We start from the raw sequence: 19603 nt of genomic DNA, 5'->3' as shown, positions 1-19603 counted from the left end.
GGAGAGCATGCCCTGGCATGGGGCCTGAACCAGAATCTTCTGTATCTAATAAACAGCCTCCTGGAGGCCATGTTCTACTCTTAAAAGAGCCTATCTTCCTTCACATCCAAACTGGCACTCAGGGGGCCCAGTGGTCTCTGAGTTCCCTAGTTGTGAAAATCGGCACCCAGTCAGGCATTCTCAGTAGTGTCCATAGCATATGGTTGAATAAGGTCACCCCTCCTTTTGTTTTCACTTCTGCCCCACCCCCCATCAAAGGGTCTCAAGTATGGTCTCATCACATCTATCCCATCATATATACCCAGACCTGGTGGGCCTTCCAAGGTTCCATCTTACATGCCTCACCCTACAGATCAGAAGCCTTCAATGGATCCCTAACTCTCCAGATGTTATTTCTCACTATCCCCTGAAAACACATAGAAATTTCCAGCCTCTTAAACTTTGCACAGTTTCCCCACCACCACCACCTCCACCTCACCCCCAGGTCAGGAATGCCTTCCTTCCAAGCCAGCTGAAGCTCCACCATCAACGTGAAGTCTTCCCTAAAGCCCATTAGGATGAGTGAGGTCCTCTCTGTCTTTGCACACTGCCCCCTCCTCTGCAGCTCCTATCGACCATCACATGGGCTCAACCACACCCTACCCAGTTGGCATCAATTAATCGGCTGGCTTTTTATCTCTCTAACCAAACTAAGCTACTCAGGGCAGGGCCACCACTTCTACAACTCTAGACTCTCCCACCCTCATGCCTACTGGTCTATGCCTCGCACACGGTTTGCACACAGTTTAGGGATACCCATAGTCCAAACACTCCTGGGTTCTGACTCTCTCCCCAGCCCCATGCTTCAGCCAAGGCACCTACCACACACACAGAGAGCCTGCTTACTGTAAAACCCCTTCTGCCCATCCAAATTCCACTTCTGGGATCCTCTCCGCTCCCCAACTCCCAGGCTTCTCACAGGGCCCATATCTGTTCTAGACCTGTGGTAACAGCCCTCTAGCCAGGCCTCTCCACTGCCCATCACACCTCCCCTCTCTCACAGCCATTCCCTGACAGGGGAAGCAGCAAGCGCCCTGGAATGAGTGACTATTGGGTACCTTCCAGGCTGAAGTGGGGTGGTTATAAGAGAGTTGGGGCTTCTCTGAGTGTCTCTCTTGTCCCTCTCCCCAGCCATACTCTGCACTTGAATAACAGAATCCAGGCTCCACAAATGAGGGGCGCAGACCCAGGTCCAGACCAACGTGAAGACCCAACTTGAGCAGGTGCCTAGCCTTACTGGGAAGGAAAGAGGGGACGCTGAGCGGAGCCGAGAGAAATGTGAGTCTAAAAGTAGCCCAACCTCTCAACCCCTCAGCGTCCGGAGCAGTGAAGTGCCGGCTTGGAGCTGCTCCCTCTTTGGGGCTGGAAGAGTCTGCGTTACAAGTTATGAGGCTCTTTACACGGTGCCTGGGGTCGCGTTTCCTGGTCCCTCACGGGAAGACGGATGCCCCCCAGGAAAGGCCGGTGTGCGAACTACTGCACAAACTCCTAACAGCAGCTCTCAGACCTGGCCTTAGTAGAAGGGCCCACAACTCCCGCCCGGGGGTCTTAAAGACAGCGAGCCTTCCGGCAGCGGCGCGGCGGGAAGCCTCTGTCCCCGCCCCCCGGTGCCGCGCCCATTGGCTGGGCTCCTCGTCGGCCCCGCCCAGCGATCGACCCGCTTGGCGTCGACGCGTGCGCAGAAGCCCGCCGCCGCCGCCGCCGCCGCCGCCGCCGCCGCCGCCGCCGCCGCCGCCGCCGCCGCCGCCGCCGCCGCCGCCGCTTCAGCACCAGCGCCCGGACAGCGGCGCCGCCCACGGGCATGGACGGCGGTAGCGGCAGCTGCAGCAACGATCCGGCTCCCGGCCCGGGTCCGGAAGGGGAGCAGCGGCCTGAGGGGGAGCCTTTGGCTCCAGACGGCAGCTCCCCGGACAGGTAGGGGCGGACTGCTCCGCAGACCCAGCTCGCAGACCTTCCCAGAATCCCCGCCCCAGGTATCCCCAGTAGCCGCCATATGTCGTCCCATGCAGTCTCCAGCCCCTTCCAGAGCCCCTTCTGGGGCCTCCAGACTCCCTGCCCCCTGGCCACGCCCTCATCCTGCCGGGTCAATTTTCTCTCTCCCGATACCCCCTACTGTCAGCCCCCTTAGCCCTCACCGCCCCCAGGACCTGCCCCACCCACTGTTCCTACCTTTCCTCTAAGGCCCCGGTATCCCCAGCCCCTCCGGCCTCCAGAGCCCCTCCCTCTAGGCCCTGCCCCTGCGTCTTCTCTGTAAGCCCCAAGCCTGCAGCAACCTCAGTCCGGGTTCCAGCGAGTCAATGTGGTCGAGGGTGCGCGTGTACTGTAGACGGGAGACTCGCTAAGGTGTGTCCTGGGGGGAGGGCAGACACTCGGCCTCCAAGCTAGGGTCTGTCTTTGTCCATCACCGTCTGTCTCCAGTCTGCCCCACATGGCCAGCTGCGCACGTGTAGGCTCGAGTCCCCACGTGTGGCAGCCACCTGCACTCTTTGGAGGCGCTGCGTGGGCAGGCTCTGAGGCTCAGGCTGCGGTCAGTACCGTCCCTGAAGGAGCACCAGGCTGGCGGGACAGAAGGAACATCTTCCCGCTGAGGGCCCAGATCTTGGTGCCTCTCCTCTCCCTTCCACCACCATATGTGTGAGGGAACAGCCCAGCCAGGTAGCAATATGGCGCAATTTCTGTGCCCTGCCTGGTCTGCCGCCCCCAGAATCCCTCACCTGACATGACACCGCCTCTCTCTCCTGCCTGGACTGAAATAGGAAGCGTTCTTTGGGGGCAAAAGCAGAGGTGGACACATTGTCTCCAGACTGCCCCAGTTAAAATGTGCATTCTGTACCTGAGTGAAGAGGAGACCCCACCGTGGAGGGAAATGTTTTCTTCCCTCTATGTTGACACATCAGCCTAGGTAGATTTAGCCACCTTTCAGTCTGAAAGCCACAGAACTTTCTTCAACGGGATGGTACACAGGATTAATGTGTTCCCCGGACCAGGGGGCTGCCTGGGACTATGGCTTGGCCAAAAAGCCAAGTATGGACAAGGCAGAGACAGTGACAGGACAGGCCAGGGGCCAGGAGCATCCCTAGAAGGGGCTGGAGAGTCATTTGCTGCCTTGCATATTTTGCCAAGGATCAGCCCTGTCTGGTCTGCTCACTTCCCTTGCATGTGGGGGTCATACTTGGGCACAGGAATCACTTGCTGTCTTCTAGCAACTCCCTGAGACCTCTGGTCCCTCTCTGCACTTCCCCAGAGACCCTGGACAAATCAGGCAAAGGGATTCATTTCAATCCAAGAAACAAAAATACATTCCTGCTGAACTAAGTAGCACTCTGGGGAGTGAATAAGATAGCGCGCGCGTGCACGCACACACACACACACACACATTTACTAATGCATTGACAACAGGGCAATTTGAAATAGTTCATTCTTTGTGTTTTTAAAATTTCCTTTTTATTTTCCTAGTGGCGTGAACTGCTCCCTTATCTGTCCTGGCCACTCCGCAGGATCACATGGATGTCCATATGGCTACGTGTCTGTGGACTTGGGGGCATGGTTAATACACATGTACATTTTCTGCTCACGGGGCTCCCAAGAGAGGTGTCTGGGGCACTATTAGCCAGGTCCTGACTGCTGTGACTTTGGCCATGAGTGAGGCCTGTGTCATCACTTTCCATTAACCTACCTGCCTGCCCCAATCACTTAGCTTACAGACCAGTGGGCCCAGGCAGGTGGCCCAGGAAATTGCTCATCCCAGTCAGAGCCATGGAACTGAGAGGGTGAGAATGAAAGCCCCCTGGGGAGGCAAGGCATGGGGTGCTTAACTCATACTATCACTAGGTCTCCTGAAAATAGAGGGCAGCAGGGGCTGGCAGGAGAAAGCTTTTATTCTGAGAACAGTTTGGCTCTTCTCCTTGGGAGGGTCAAGACAAACTCCCGGTTCTACAGCAGTCAGAATGTGGAAAGTTTCAAATTGTGCCACATTCACAATGATGGGCACAGTCATGAAGGGTGAGATTTGGGAGCAGCTGATTCTAGGTCCCTGGAGAGGAATAGAAGGGATTGAGAGGAAGGGGCTGGGGCCAGGGAAACCCCAGTAGAAGCAAACCAATGGTGGATGCTGGAATCCCCCTTGAACAGGAGCCTGCTAAGGAAGGGGGTGGCTTATGAGATTTGGTAGACTGGTTAAGGACAACTGGAGTTCCTGTTCTCTGCCAGCACGCCCTGGAGTGCTGGCTTCCCTTAATGAAAAAGAAACTGACACTCCAAGTGGGGGCCTGGCTCCTAGGATAAGCCCAAAGCTCAGTGAGTGCTCTAAGACCATGCGCAGCTGAAATAGGCACCCTGGCTGCCCCACCCTCCTGACTGCGGAAAGCAGGCCCTGCTCTAAAGAGGGAGACCAAGACTGATGGGTCACCTTCATGCCTTCAGGATCCAACCCAGACCAAGCACAGTGCCCAGCATGTGGCAGGTGCTCAAAAAAGACCTGCAGAATAAAAATCTTAAAGAAGTAGATGTCCATACTTATACACATGAACCCGGGTCATTTTTCCAGCTTCCCTTTGGCCCATGGTGATGGGCCCATAAGCTATTTTATCTGCAAGGACACTGGTTGCTGTGTCATTAACTTTATGGGGTCATCTGAGGTCTTGCTTGAGAACAAGTTTAGTCAAATTCCTATTTTTCTAAGTGTTGAGTTAGTAAGAAAAAAAAAATCAATGGTTTAAATCATGAAACAAATTCTGATGCTGCTTCTGAATAACAAAAAGAAAAGTACTTATAATTATATATGTAGTGAGATTCTCAAGGTGTGAGAAGTTCTCAAATGGAGATATATTATCTGAGGTGCCTAAAGAGGTCAAATTGTAAATATAAATATACTTCTTAAACTACACACTCCCTGCAGCACTGAGTGTGGGAAGAGGCAGGAAAGTAAATGTCTTCCACATGCCAGGCTCCACGCCAGGCACCTCACATGTGTTACCTCAGTTAATTCCCATACTAAACCTGAGAGGGAGGCGTTATCATCGTACCCTCACTCAGCAGACAAGGATGCCAATGCTCCAAGAATTGTGTGTCTTTCCCAAGACCCCAGAGTTAAAGGATGATGGAGCCAGGATCCCACCTCCACTGCTCCCCTATTTTAGTCCAAGCATGAGAATTATACCCCACCCCCCGACTGTCTGCCATCCAGCCTTCTGGGAGAAAGAGGAGGAGCTTGCCTATTCTTTCCAGTTCCTCTACTTGGTCTCTGGGCAGAACCCAGCCTCTGTGGGCAATGTCCACTTGCCACCACAGCCAGGACTCTGGCCCACAGCCCCTTCAGCAGTGCAGCAGGCAAGACTGGAAGCCAGGGTTTGCTCGGCGTAGACCTGGCTCTCCCATGGGAGAGCAGGTTGTAGCAGGCGGATGGAAGAAAGGAGACTCGCTGGAGGGCCCAGAACCCCTTGGGAACCCGCCATGGCCCTCAGGCAGTCTGTTCTGTGGCCATCTTCTCCTGTCCCAGGCCTGGCAATCCTGCCCCTGGGGTGGGACTCCACCTCTGCCTGCACCCAAGGAGTGGGGCTGGGTCCATGCACAGAGTGCTGCCCTCATGCGTAATTTGGAAAGAGGAATCTATTGCTGACTCCTCCCTGGCAAGTTCCTTGGGGGTCCCAACTCCCTCTCCCAACTGTGCACACCGTTGCAGAGCAAACCTCCTGCCCCAAGGCCCAGGGTTGGTGAAAAGGCAGTGGTTGCCTCTGCAAAGCTTTCCCTGACCACCCCCCCCCCACCCCTGTCAAAGTTGGGTCCTCCTCTGGGAGCCTTCAGCCCTGTGTGACTTCCCCTCTCACAGCACTCAACACGGTGGCCCCTGCATATCGCCCACCTACCATGAGTGCCTGGAGGACAAGGACCGGGCTTTATTCATCCTGGCACCACTATTAGCAGCCCGTCCAGCACTCAGCCTTCACTCAGCAAACATCCCTGGGGCACCTTCGGTGTGCAAGGTGCTGCTCAAGGCACTGGGGACACACAGATGAACAAATGCACCAGGCCCTGCTCTCCCGGAGCTCACGTTCCATAGGAGAGACAGGCAGTAAACATGGCAATATATAATACAATGTCCAGTTGTGGAAAATGCTAGGAAGAAATATAGAGTAGGTAGGGGGATAGGAGTTGGTGGATGATTATTTAGAGAGGGTAGTCAGGGAGGGCTTCTCTAAGAAGGTAATGGTGTGAGCCGTGCAATTATCTGGGGAGGAACATCCCAAGCAGAGGGCAAAGAAAGCTCAAAGGCTCTAAGGTGGGAACAAAAGTGCAGCAGGTGCTCAATAAACGTCTGACAAGAGGATGAAGAGACAACTACAGCAGAAAGAGCACACGGCTGCAAGTCAGAACTGCGTTCAAGGCCCAGCTCTTCAGGGCTCACTGAACCTCAGTTTTCAAATCTATAAAAGAAGGAAAGTACTTCCCCTGTATGGTTTTTAAAGGAGTAGATAAGATCATATGTGTTTTGAGGTGCATGGGCAGATGAGTGAATGAGACAGTGGACCCCAAGAAGTAGGCTGGGGGTGTAGACCCAGAGCCTCCACCCTCCTTGCCTCTCCCCAGGCCTAGGAATAGAACAGCCTGAGCCCCGTCGGTCTCAGCTCACTGAGCAAGGCTGCTGCACGGTGTGGACCACCGCTGTCTCCCACCCCCTTTTTCCCTGCCTCCTCTCTCCCCAGGTCCCAGAGCAAGGCTGTGGCCCCTGAGGCAAGCCCAGAGAGAAGCTGCGCCCTCCACAGCTGCCCCCTTGAGGACCCTTCCAGTTCTTCGGGACCCCCACCAGCAACTTCCATCCTCCATCCTGTGGGCCCATCCAGCCCCTTGGCCCCTGCCCACTTTACCTATCCCCGGGCACCACAGGAATACCGGGGGGGCAGCTCCCTTCCAGGGCTTGGGGACCGGGCAGCGCTGTGCTCCCATGGCTCCAGCCTCAGCCCTTCCCCAGCCCCCTCACAGCATGATGGGGCCTGGAAGCCAGCATCTGTGCAGCACCACGTGGTCAGCGTCAGGTAAGGAGGGGTCCAGCAGCCTGCCAGCTGCCCTGGAAGGTGGGGCAGGGCTTAAAAGTGGGGTCGACCGCCCCCGGGCTCTGGACTCCTTCACTAGGAGGCAGCCCAGGATGTCCCCTGCGTCTGATGGAGGAGGCAGCCTGGATGGAAGAGGAAGGAAGCGTTGGAGCTTGGGAGTGGGAAAGCCTAAAAGGGTTGATGCCATCTTCCTCTATCCTCCACCCCCACCCCAACCTCCCACCCTACAAGAGGACTCTAGCAAGCGTCTTTTCTTCTCTTCCACAGGCAGGTACGGGCCTTCCAGATGCCAAAGAGGTAGGCCTGGGCCTTCTCTGGAGCCCTAGGGGTGACCAGGCCAGTGCCCAGTTTAGCCCCACCATCCCTTGTTGGTGGCTTCTAAGCTCACGCACTCCCTGCCATCACACCCAACGCTAATTCATGTGGGATCTCTTCCTCTTTCCCAGCTATTCCCAGCTGATTGCTGAGTGGCCAGTGGCCGTGCTGCTGCTGTGTCTGGCTGTCATCCTCCTCTGCACCCTGGCTGGACTGCTGGGGGGCCAGCTACCCGATTTCTCCAAGCCCTTACTGGTGAGGGACCAAGGGGAGGGATGGGCCCCCAGGCCTGGCCACCTCAGCTCAGTCTGGGGCAGAAAATTGGAGTGGCCCAGCTGGGAGTGGGGTGGCAGCAGTGGGCTCTACAGAGAGAGCTGGGAGATGGTATAGAGGTGATCCTCGTGTCCAACAATCCAGGCAGGCAGGCCAGCCTTCCCTGCTCCAGGGACCCAAAGGGGCAGAGCCGAGAAGGGAGAAGGAGAACTCCCCCTCCTGCCGGCCTGATCTTCTCCGCCCTCCTCCCTGCAGGGCTTTGAGCCTCGGGACACGGATATTGGGCGCAAGCTAGTGGTCTGGAGAGCACTGCAGTCCGTCACAGGCCCCAAGAAGCTGCTTTCCCTTTCTCCAGACCTTGAGCTGAACAGGTAATGGGTTCCCATCTTTCCATTGTTGGGGGGAACCGGGGAAAGAACGAGGTCTCCAGAGAGCAGCCGAAGGCAGGTCAGAGGGCCTGGCACAGATTTTCTCTCTACCTCAGCTCAAACCCCCATACCACTCCGAGCCCCACACCCTGGAGCAGTGCCCAGGATGGCATGGTCCGGCCTCGGAGGATGGTGGAGCCCCTGGAGGCCAGAGGGCAGGAGAGCTTCTTCTGTGGCCCCCCTGGTAAGCTGCAGCCTGGCCAGTTCCTGGCTTTAATGGTGGTTACCCCCCTCCCCACCTACTAGAACAGGAGGGCCCAGGAGAACAAATTTGGGCAGACAGAAGGGGAAGGAGCCTGGCCAGTCACATTCAAGCCAAGGAAGTTGAGTTACAGCTGGGAGGATGAGGCAGGTCTCAGGTGCTCCAGACAGGTAGGGGCAAGCTGGATGGGGGTGTGCCACAGGGGAGGGATGCAGGCCCAGGATCAGGCAGCCAGGCACAGGTTTCAGGCTCCTGAGAATCTAAACCTCATATGGCCCTGGGTAAGCGTCTTCCCTTTGGTAGGCCCAGGACCTGGGGCCAAAGGGGTCAGCTCTGGGTGGTGTGTTGCAGAGAAGAGCTATGCACAGCTGGTGTTCATGTCCACCTCAGCGGGCAGCCTGTGGAACCTGCACGCCATCCATTCCATGTGTCGCATGGAACAGGATCAGGTGAGCTGGCTAGGGAGGTGCCAGGGGCTGGGGGGGAACCAGGGACACCAGGGACCTGAGCATAAGGAAATACAGCTGAGCCAGGACTCCCAGCCTGGACTAGGAGAGAGCATTCCCTGCTTAGAAAATTACTGCAACCCTGCTGAGAGGTTCTGGGTTGGCGGGGAGAGAAGAGTCAGCTGTTTCCAGAAGAGCCAAGACACAGGTGCTGGAAGACAGACTCTGCAAGAGCCTGGGGATTTTCGAAAGGTCCTGAAAAGGAGCCTCAAGAGCTGTTGAGGAGGCCCCAGCCCAAGGCCCCCAGCCCCCACCAACCCAAGCACTGCAGATCCAGTCATGCTAACTGGAGAACCATGTGCTATAACATCTGAAGAAAGTTTCACTACTAAAAACAGTGTGAACACCACTAGGCTTAAAGAACGTGTGCTCTGGAGTCAGATGCCTGAATTCAAGGCCAGCTCTAATACTCCTTGGCTGTGTGACCTCAGACATTTCTCAACCTCTCGGTGCCTCGGTCTTTGTATATATAAAATGGGAATAATGGTAGTTTCCTCATAGGGGTGTTGTGACAATGAAACAAGGTAGAATTTGTAAAAATTATAGCATAATGACTGACAATAGTGATCTCTCAATAAATGTTACTATTGTCACCATGATCTCAGGCCCAACGCCATACATCCAGTTGACGGCAGTACAGGGCCTCTGATTCCCAGGCTGGCATTCTCTGTAACTACACCAGCTATTGTAATGTCAGCATCAGGGTGGGAGAGAAAAACAGGCATGAGGTCAGAAAAAGAAACAGCCCTGTCCCTCACAAGGTTTAAGCAGACCAGTGGACAGAGATGGGGGGCTAGGGTTTGGCAGTGACCCTGATCCTGGAATGTTTTGGCCTCCACTTTTCCCACCTGTCCAGTTCCCTGGACACTTGGCCCCGTTCCATCTGCGGCTGCCACTTCCACTCCTACTCCTGTCTCAGGCAGTGCAGAGTTGGGGTGTGTGACCTACTGGGGACCTTAGGGCAAGACCTCTCAGGCTGAGGCCTGGGGCAGCATTCCTGAGGCTCCTCTTTGACGGAGTCAAGATGTAGCTGCTGGAACCTGGGCCTGACCAGTCAGGTTTTGCTGGGCAGTCAAGATACCTCTCTGCCTCTGCCCTGCAGCCTGAAAGGAAGTGAGAGGGCCTCGGACAGCGCTGGGGAAACCTGGGCCCCTGCACTGCCCCTGAGCTCTCTCCTGCTGTGTGTGTCCTATAGGTCCGCTCCCATACCAGCTTTGGGGCTCTGTGCCAGCGTACAGCAGCCAACGAGTGCTGCCCCAGTTGGTCCCTGGGCAACTATGTGGCCGTGCTCTCCAATCGCTCCTCCTGCCTGGACACTACTCAAGCCGACACAGCCCGCACGCTGGCCCTGCTGCGGGCCTGTGCCCTCTACTATCACCATGGTGCCCTGGTGCCCTCTTGTCTGGGACCCGGGAAGGACAAGCCCCCGCGCTGTGCCCAGGTTCCCACCAAGTGCTCCCGGAGCAGTGCTGTCTACCAACTCCTGCACTTCCTGCTGGACAGGGACTTTCTGAGTCCCCAGACGGCTGACTACCAGGTGCCCTCCCTCAAGTACAGCCTGCTCTTCCTGCCCACCCCGAAGGGTGCCTCCATGATGGGCATCTACCTGGACCGCCTAGCCGTGCCCTGGGGGCTCTCCGACAACTACACGTCCATCACTGGCATGGACCTGGGCCTCAAGCAGGAGCTGCTGAGGCACTACCTGGCCCAGGATACGGTGTACCCCTTGCTGGCCCTGGCCGCCATCTTCCTCAGCATCGCCCTCTACCTGCGCTCCCTCTTCCTCACACTCATGGTGCTACTGGGGGTGCTGGGCTCCCTGCTGCTTGCCTTTTTTCTTTACCGAGTGGCCTTCCGGATGGCCTACTTCCCCTTCGTCAATCTGGCGGCCCTTGTCCTGCTGAGCAGCGTCTGCGCCAACCACACCCTCATCTTCTTCGACCTCTGGCGCCTCAGCAAGAGCCAGCTGCCCTCCGGGGGGCTGGCGCAGCGCGTGGGCCGCACCATGCACCACTTCGGCTACCTGCTGCTCGTCTCGGGCCTCACCACGGGCGCGGCTTTCTACGCCAGCTACCTGAGCCGCCTCCCCGCCGTCCGCTGCTTCGCGCTCTACATGGGCACGGCTGTGCTGGCGCACCTGGCGCTCACGCTGGCCTGGCTGCCCTCCTCCGCGGTGCTCCACGAGCGCTACCTAGCGCGCGGCTGTGCGGCCCGGGCGCGCGGCCCGTGGGGCGGCAGCGCGCCCCGGCGACTGGCGCTGGCGCTGCACCGGCGGCTCCGCGGGCTTCGGAGGGCGGCCGCCAGCACCTCGCGCTTGCTCTTCCAGCGCCTCCTGCCCTGCGGCGTCATCAAGTTCCGCTACATCTGGATCTGCTGGTTCGCCGCGCTGGCGGCGGGGGGCGCCTACATCGCCGGCGTCAGCCCCCGCCTGCGGCTGCCCACGCTGCCGCCGCCCCGCGGCCAGGTCTTCCGGCCCAGCCACCCCTTCGAACGCTTCGACGCCGAGTACCGTCAGCAGTTTCTGTTCGAGCGGCTGCCTCAGGGCGAGGGCGGCCACATGCCTGTGGTTTTGGTGTGGGGCATCCTGCCGGTGGACACTGGCGACCCCCTGGACCCTCGCAGCAACAGCTCTCTGGTGAGTGACCCTGCCTTCTCGGCCAGCGGTCCTGAGGCCCAGCGCTGGCTGCTGGCACTCTGCCAGGGAGCTCGGAATCAGAGCTTCTTTGGGGCCCAGCCAGAGGGCTGGCCCACACTGTGCTTCGTGGAGGCCCTCCGGCGCTGGATGGAGAGCCCCGGTTGCGCCCGCCTGGGGCCTGGCCTCTGCTGTGGCCACTCGGGCTTTCCCTGGGCCCCCCAGCTTTTCCTGCACTGCCTCAAGATGATGGCTCTGGAGCAAGGCCCCGAGAGCACCCGGGACCTGGGAGCCCGCTTCAATACCCAGGGCGGCCTGGCCGCCCTGGTCCTGCAGTTCCAGACCAACTTCCAGTATAGTCCAGACTACAGCCAAGCCCACCACTTCTACACTGAGGTCAGCTACTGGCTGGCAGCAGAGCTGGGCAGGGCACCTCCCGGCCTGCGCCGGGGTTGGTTCACCAGCCGCCTGGAGCTGTACAGCCTGCAGCACAGCCTGAGCACCGAGCCTGCTGTGGTGCTGGGCCTGGCCCTGGCGCTGGCCTTTGCCACACTGCTGCTGGGCACCTGGAACGTTCCACTTAGCCTGTTCTCTGTGGCAGCCGTGGCAGGCACCGTGCTGCTCACGGTGGGGCTCCTGGTTCTACTCGAGTGGCAGCTCAACACTGCTGAGGCCCTCTTTCTCTCTGCCTCTGTGGGCCTCTCGGTCGACTTCACCGTCAACTACTGCATCTCCTATCACCTGTGCCCACACCCTGACCGCCTGAGCCGCGTGGCCTTCTCGCTGCGCCAGACCAGCTGCGCCACGGCAGTGGGGGCTGCAGCCCTGTTTGCAGCTGGTGTGCTCATGCTGCCTGCCTCGGTGCTGCTCTATCGCAAGCTGGGCATCGTCCTCATGATGGTAAAGTGCGTCAGCTGCGGCTTCGCCAGCTTCTTCTTCCAATCTCTCTGCTGTTTCTTTGGACCAGAGAAGAACTGTGGGCAAATCCTCTGGCCTTGTGCCCACCTGCCATGGGACGCCGGAACTGGGGAGCCTGGTGGGGAGAAGGCAGGCCGCCAACGACCAGGGCCAGTGGGAGGGGCGCCTGGGTCCTGCCCAGAGCAGTACGAGTTACAGCCCCTGGCACGACGTCGGAGTCCCAGCTTTGACACTAGTACAGCCACCAGCAAGCTGTCCCACCGGCCCTCAGTGCTCTCTGAGGATCTACAGCTGCATGACGGCCCCTGCTGCTCCCGGCTCCCACCTGCCCCTACCTCCCCAAGGGAGCTGTTCCTGGACCACCAGGCGCTCTTCAGCCAGTGCCCAGCCCTGCAGACCTCCTCCCCCTATAAGCAGGCTGGCCCCAGCCCCAAAACCCGGGCCAGGCAGGACTCCCAAGGGCAGAAGGCTGAGCCCGTGCAGGCATCACCGGAAGCCCCAGCCTGCTCCCCCAAGCCCAAGCCCCAGGTCGCAGAGCCTCCTGATTGCCTCTGCTCCTCAGCCAGCACCCTGGAGGGGCTCAGTGTCTCTGACGAGACCTGCCTAAGCACCTCTGAGCCCAGTGCCCGTGTGCCAGATTCCGTGGGTGCCTCTCCAGAAGACCTGGATGAAACTGAGCAAACAGTACCTGAGCGGGGCCAGCTGAATGGGAAGCGGGACACGCTGTGGCTGGCGCTGAGGGAGACCGTGTACGATCCATCACTGCCCGCCTCCCACCAGAGCAGCTCGTCCTGGAAGGGCCGTGGGGGGCCAGGGGATGGCAGCCCTGTGATGCTGCCCAACAGCCAGCCAGATCTGCCAGACGTTTGGGTGCGCAGGCCCAGCACCCACACTTCAGGCTACAGCAGCTGAGGGGGGCCCCGAGAGGCCGGACTGGGGCCCAGAGCCTGTCGGGGGTGACAAGGCAGGGGCAGCAGCAGGCTAGAGCCTGTTGGTGTTTCCTCACATCAGCGTGGAGGGGTCTCACTCTCCAGCTGCGGATTTTAAACCCTGCCAGATGATCCAGCCTTGGTAGGGGCTGCTGCTTCCTCCCCACATCTAGAGGATTCAGTGGGGGGGGGGGGGCGGGGGGTGGTCTTTGGAGCGAAACGCCAAGCTCTCCTTGTGACCTGCTAAGGGCGCATCTGCCCCACAGTGCCAACCAGGACCCACCCTCTGGAAGGGGGAAGGCCACAGGTGTAGCTCCATGTATCAGGGGAGGCTGACCTGGCCCCCATACCAAGTGACAAGAAGTTCAGTGGGACTAAGGGACCCAGTCCTTAGGACCCTGCCAGGGCACCTCACCAACCAAAAGAGCCCTGGGAAACCTCAGCAGCCTCCTGGACCTCACACCTTTCAGGGGCTTTTTATCAGGACACTTCCTTCTCTTTGGGGATCCTCTCTGGGCCAGAATTGGGCTGGGCCCTCTGTCCTTAACTACCTGTGCCCCTCACACTCCTCAGTCTGACCAGGAGTTTGTCAAGGCCAGGCAGAGATGGCTGCTGGAAGTGAAGCAGGAGGAGGAGGAATGGTTGGCCTCAGAGCATCCCTAAATTGCTGATGGTCCCTCATGGGAAGCTGCATTGACATGGAAGGGTCCTCTCCCCTGTTAACAACCATAAGAATCCTTTACGTCCTGCATCTTTTAGTTTGCAGAACACTTCCACACCCATCGTGTCCTGGGAATCTCACCACTTCTGTATGGGGTAGCCTACAGTTGGTCAGGTCCTTTTGCCGCCAGTTTACAGGTAAAGACATTGAGACTAGGTAAGGTTAAGTGATTTACACAAAGTCGCATAGCTAGTAAATGGCAGAACAGGCTTCCTGACTCATTCCACCACAACTGCCACTCTCCTCCTGTCTACCTGCCCCAGGGACGTTGGCCTGTGGCTGTCTTGATCTTTGGCCTCTGACACCCTCTAACAACCTGCCTTCGCAGGTGCCTCTCAGTAAACTCCCCTCCTTCCCCACTTTAGGCCTCCATCTCCAGAAAGAGCTACATTCTGAGCAAGCCTGGAGTTCCTCCCCATCTCCCCCGTGCTTCCCTCCAGCTCCAGCTGAGAGGCCTACCATCCATAAGGCATCCTGGCTGTTCTGATTCCCAGGTTCAGGGTCAAGAGGAGGAGGCCTCTTCAATGGCCACAATGTATGGAGAGTCCCTGCCAGGAGAGGCATTGAGGGCAGTAGAGGCTGAGAAGAGTTCAATTAAGGCAGGAACTCAGGGCTGCCCTCTTTAGAAGTGTGTAAGTCTGAAGCTGTTTCATAGGTCAAGGTCCCAGCTTCCTAAGGACAGGTCTCTCTAGGGGCACTCAGCAGACCAAAGGCTGACTGCCCCCTCCCCAAAGCAAAGGGTCTCTCTGGAAGGTTTTATCCCACATGAGAGCTCATGACACCTGGAGCTTCAGCAAGTTTACTGAACACCAACTCTGCGTATGGCACTACACAGGGACAGAGGCAAGGAGGGAAAATCAGACATCTGCCCTAAGGAGCTCACTCTCTAGCTGGGGAAACAGCTCACACACACATGCAGGCAGCGATGAGTCACTGATAGTAGCATGCAGCACATGCTGAGGGCCATAGGCCTGTCACCATGACTATTGCTGGAGCTCAAGTACCCAGGAATGGTAACCAGGAAGGCTTCCTGGAGGAGGAACGACTTGAGCTGGGCTTTAGAAGTCCAAGTATCTCAAACTGGAAGGGACCTTAACAATCATTTATTCCAGCAGTTTTCAAACTTCGGAGTCTCGGGATCCTTTCTTCAAAAAATCCTTGTGTGGAAACAGTATATAAAGCAGATAAAAAGCAGCCACTCTGGTGGGTGCTGGGGGTGGGGGAGTACAGAGCCAGGTCAGCCTCCCTTTCTACTGTGCCTCTCAGGGGACCCTGGGGAACCCCTCAAGCTCCTGGTGGCTCTGAAGAATGTGGTGCGAAACCACTGATGCAGGTCATTTTATGGATGAGTATCACAGAGGGGAAGGACTTTTCTAGGGCCAAAGAAACAGTGTGTGGCAGAGCTGGAGGCAAATCAGGGGGTGTTTTGGGGTTTTTTCCTATATTGTTGAGCCCTACCTCCCACTCCAAGTAACCCATAAGAAGTGAGGCCGGAACCCCAATGAAAATATGGGCGTTGTGGAAGAGACAGAAGACCGTGGGCAGAAATGACCGGTTATGTTGGCTCCTTTGCAAGATAATGATACCCATTTGACTCCTGACACCAGGAAGGAGAGACAGTGAGTAGGACTAACTTGGACCATCTCCCTGGAGGTCCGCTGGGACCTCTCTCTCTTCATGTCCGAGTAGAATTCAGCCTTTCTGGCCTGGCTTCTCTGCACCATGGACTATATCCTTCTGTTATCACACAGCCAGGCTGAGAGAGCTCTGGTCTCGTCCGGGACCATCAGCCAGAGGGAGGACAAGGTGAGCCCTTCTTACTGAGCATGAGCGGAAGTCTGGCCTTGACTCAAAAGTGAGTCCAGCATCTTAGAGGTCTCTCAGTGACTGACTGCGGCTCTTCTGCCCTGTGTTGTAGGAAGGCAGCAGGGCCCTGGACGAAAAGGACCGGCTCCTCCACGCCCTCTTTCGTGCCTTGCAGGGGGATACGTTGATGTCTGGGACTGGAGCTTCAGAAACTTGGCCTGAACACAACCAGTGAAATGTTCGAGAGAACATGAAGTGGTGGCTGGGGTGGGCATCAGGGATCTGGGCACAACTGAGGGCCCTCCGCAGGGACTTCTGGGTCCCCTTCTGGCAGGCTGTGGCCACACAACCCTTCAGGAAGGCAGATGAGTCAGAGCAGCCGAGGTACCCACTGGATTTGTTCTTTACACCAGCGGGCGCAAAGGACTGGAAGAACCCAGTGGTAATCCAAAAGAGCACCTCACACCCAGAGTGGCCCGAACAAAGAGCAGGCTTCCCACAGCAGTGGGTAATCCCGCCCACCTCTCTAGCCCCAACTTTGGAAAGCGGGATTTGACGCACTTTCTATTTCCTTTGAGTTTCAGCAGATCTATTATTATCATTATGGGTGGTTACAGTGAGTGTATGGCCCTGGACACATGTGGGGAGAGGCTTAGATGCATGCTGTGAGGCAAGGGAAAACCAGTCAAAGCATTCACGATGGCTCTGGAAAATTCAAGAAATGGTTTCTTAACACTGAGACACTGCATTAACACTCATTTGGGACTTGAGGTCATTTCTCCTATTTGTGCCACAGATCCTTGAACTCACACCCAGAGCATGAGTATGTGTACCGTATGTTTTAAAAATGTAACTTGGAATAGTTTGTCACTATGGGGAAACCCATCCTTCCATGGCTGTGGCACTTTGGTGACAATGTTAGAGATTGATTTGACCGGCAGAATCTTAGATTTTACGGGCATATCCCATACCGTGATATTTAGGCAATATCTCAGCTTGAGCCTGGTTCTGAAAGAGACATCTCACAGGAGATTTATAAGGCAAATGCCCTCAGCCCCCTCCAACTAACTCCTTCTCCCAGTGCATGACAAGACAGGGAGGCGGGTGAGGGGTACCAGGAAAGAGGACATATTGGAGAGTTTCTGATCTTTTCTTCTGTGGTGGCCTTATCTCGGCCTTTGATAATACACGTGGGCAATGACAAGCTCTCTGGCACCCATGCCATGCATCAAGATTTGCTTGGGGGTGGGGAAAGCAGACATTCCTTACACTTTCTAACCTCACCCTTGTTCACAGGGACAACAGTAACTCAAGGTGTAGTGGTGTTTATGCTTAAGGGAAGAAGCTGTAACTCAAGTCACTGGGAAGATGAGAAACAAAAGAAAGCCACTGTGTGCTATGTAAATGGCTGGCCGTCCCAAGCCGCCTTGCACTGAAGAGCCCTGGAAGGACCTTGATAAACTTGTTATCATGAGGCCTCTGTGTGGTTATTCATGTTAGACCTTAACATAGGGAAAAGATCAACATTTTACCAAGTTCACAAACATCAAACAGGAGCTTCAGGATTGCTAACGAATATCACTCAGCTGGGCAGACTGACGTAGATTTGAATCCATGACCACCAACCTCACCTGCAGTCTCAGCCCTGCCTAGCTAGCTTCCATTCCAGTTACTAGTTTCCATTCTTTGCAATGATCATTTCATACTTTCTCTACCTGCTTCAGACATCAGATGCCCTTCACCTCCCTGCACCCCAACTTTCAGTAGACAAAAAACTCTATTCATAAAGAAACCTGGAGGCATCAGAGCAAAATGTGCTCACCTTCAAGGCACCAAGTCCCCAACTCAACTACCGTGCTCCTACTGGCTTCTCAACCCATCCCTTCTGTTACAAAGAGAGAAGCAGTAATGGCCCCATCAATGGCTTCACACACTTTGCATCAGAGGCCTTCAACTAGGGCTTGTATTCCCACAGAGACATGAACACTTTCTAGAAGGTAGGTGGGCACAGATAGTTTTAAGGGAATCAGTTTCAAGAGCTTCCTTCTTCATAATTTTCCTCTCCTCATATTGATCAGCCTAAGAAGGAGCCTTAGGTCGGCAAGTTCGCCTCCCCAACCTCCGCTTTCCCAGTTGACCCTTCCTTCATTCTGACTCCTACTCTGGCACCTCCCTCTGTAGTATTTTCTGAAAAACAAATAAAAGGACTACTTGAGAATGCTCTGCTTGAGGAAGTCCTTGATAGAGCAAAGCCAAGAACATCCAAACATTATTATAACTGTATTCCATATGTTCACATAGCTAAGTAGAGACTTAGAAAAAATATATATATATATATTTTAAATACCCAAATTGAACTTGTAGAGATGAAAACTAAAATGTCTGATAAAAAAAAGAAAAATCCCTGGATGGAATCAACGGTTTAGACGTTTTAGAAAAAAAAAGGATTAGTGGACTTGAAGACATAGCAATAGATATTATCCAAAATGAAACACCAAGAGAAAAAAAAAAGTTTAGAAATGAATAAAGAGCATACACAATATACAACAAGCAGAAAATATGTCCTTTACAACTATTTAAAATTATGAAATAATTTAGGCATCAACTAAAAATGAAGAAGGTGCATTTTAAAAATATATATTTTGTGAGGGTACATGCACAAAGGAGTTTGAAGATGCTACTCTAGGTACCATCTCCCTTGCCCCTTTCTCTATGACTTTGCTCTTTTGATCATCCCATCTCCCTTCTGAAGCATCCTTTTCTTCCTCTCAGCTGGCTCACTCCCATAGGCACGTGTACCCACTATTATCTACATCTTCAAGAAAACCCTTCCTTGACCCCCACAACCCACCTCCAGTTATTGCCCAATTGTTCTAACTCCATTCACAGACAAACTCTTCTGCACCCGCCATCTCTGCTTCCTCGTCTCTCGTGTACTCTTCAATCTGTTCCAGTGTGGCTTCACTCCAGCCTCTCCACCAGAATTCCTCTTCCGATACTCAACAGTGACTTTTGTGTGTGTGTGAGAAAACATATGCATGAGTTTATTCATTGCAGGATTTTGTACACACCAGTGACTTCTCTGTTGCTAAATTAAATGGATTCTTTTAAATTCTCATCTTGCTTGCCCTTTCAGTTATTTTCAATAGTTTATCACTCCCTTTTTCAGCAGTTTACCACTTCCTTCTTCCTAGCTTCTAGGACACCACCCTTTCTTTATTTTCTTCTCACCTCTCTGGCACCTCTTTATCAGATTTCTTGGCTGGCACCTTCTAATCATTGCAGCTTCTAAGTACTGCCATCCCTGTCCTTGGTCCTAAGGCTCTCTGTACACTTCTTCCCTTGGTGATCTCATCCAATATCATAGCTTTAAATACATATGTATACCCATGACTCCCAAGAGTATATCTCCAACCCAGACTCTCCTCCGGGCTCAAGGCTTGTATTTCCAACTGCCTACTTGACAGCTCCACTTGAATGTCTCAAAGGCATTTCAGGTTTGCCGTGTTCAAAACTGAAATCTAAACCTCTCCCCAACACAAAATAATGACTCTATCCACACAATTATTCAAGCCTGGGAGTCATCCTTAAGATCTCCCTCCCCCTTACTCCTCCTTCCCCCACATCCAGTCTAGCACTGAGTCCTGAGATTCTGCCCTCAAAAGCTGTCTTAAATGTGTCTGCCTCTTTCCATCTCCACTACCACCACCACCATCCTGGCCAAGCCCCCATCATCTCTCACTTGAATGATGAGAGTAGCCTCCCAACTGTCTCTCTAATTCTGC

The 19603-nt window shown here is 55.3% G+C and overlaps 1 protein-coding gene across 1 annotated transcript; it reads left to right on the top strand.

Moving 5' to 3' along the window:
* The first annotated feature begins 1840 nt into the window (after nucleotides 1-1840).
* Nucleotides 1841-13274, top strand: DISP2 (dispatched RND transporter family member 2). Its single transcript, XM_061182252.1, has 8 exons — nucleotides 1841-1953; nucleotides 6741-7070; nucleotides 7356-7385; nucleotides 7535-7658; nucleotides 7932-8047; nucleotides 8161-8288; nucleotides 8658-8755; nucleotides 10008-13274. Exons 1-8 carry the CDS (start codon nucleotides 1841-1843, stop codon nucleotides 13272-13274), a joined length of 4206 nt encoding a protein of 1401 aa, XP_061038235.1.
* The last annotated feature ends 6329 nt before the right edge of the window (nucleotides 13275-19603 follow it).

The sequence above is a fragment of the Eubalaena glacialis genome, chromosome 2, assembly GCF_028564815.1.
Source record: "Eubalaena glacialis isolate mEubGla1 chromosome 2, mEubGla1.1.hap2.+ XY, whole genome shotgun sequence".
NCBI classification, from domain to species: domain Eukaryota; kingdom Metazoa; phylum Chordata; class Mammalia; order Artiodactyla; family Balaenidae; genus Eubalaena; species Eubalaena glacialis.
The sequence above is the reverse complement of the archived record's forward strand: the minus strand, read 5'-3'. Positions and strand labels throughout refer to the sequence as shown.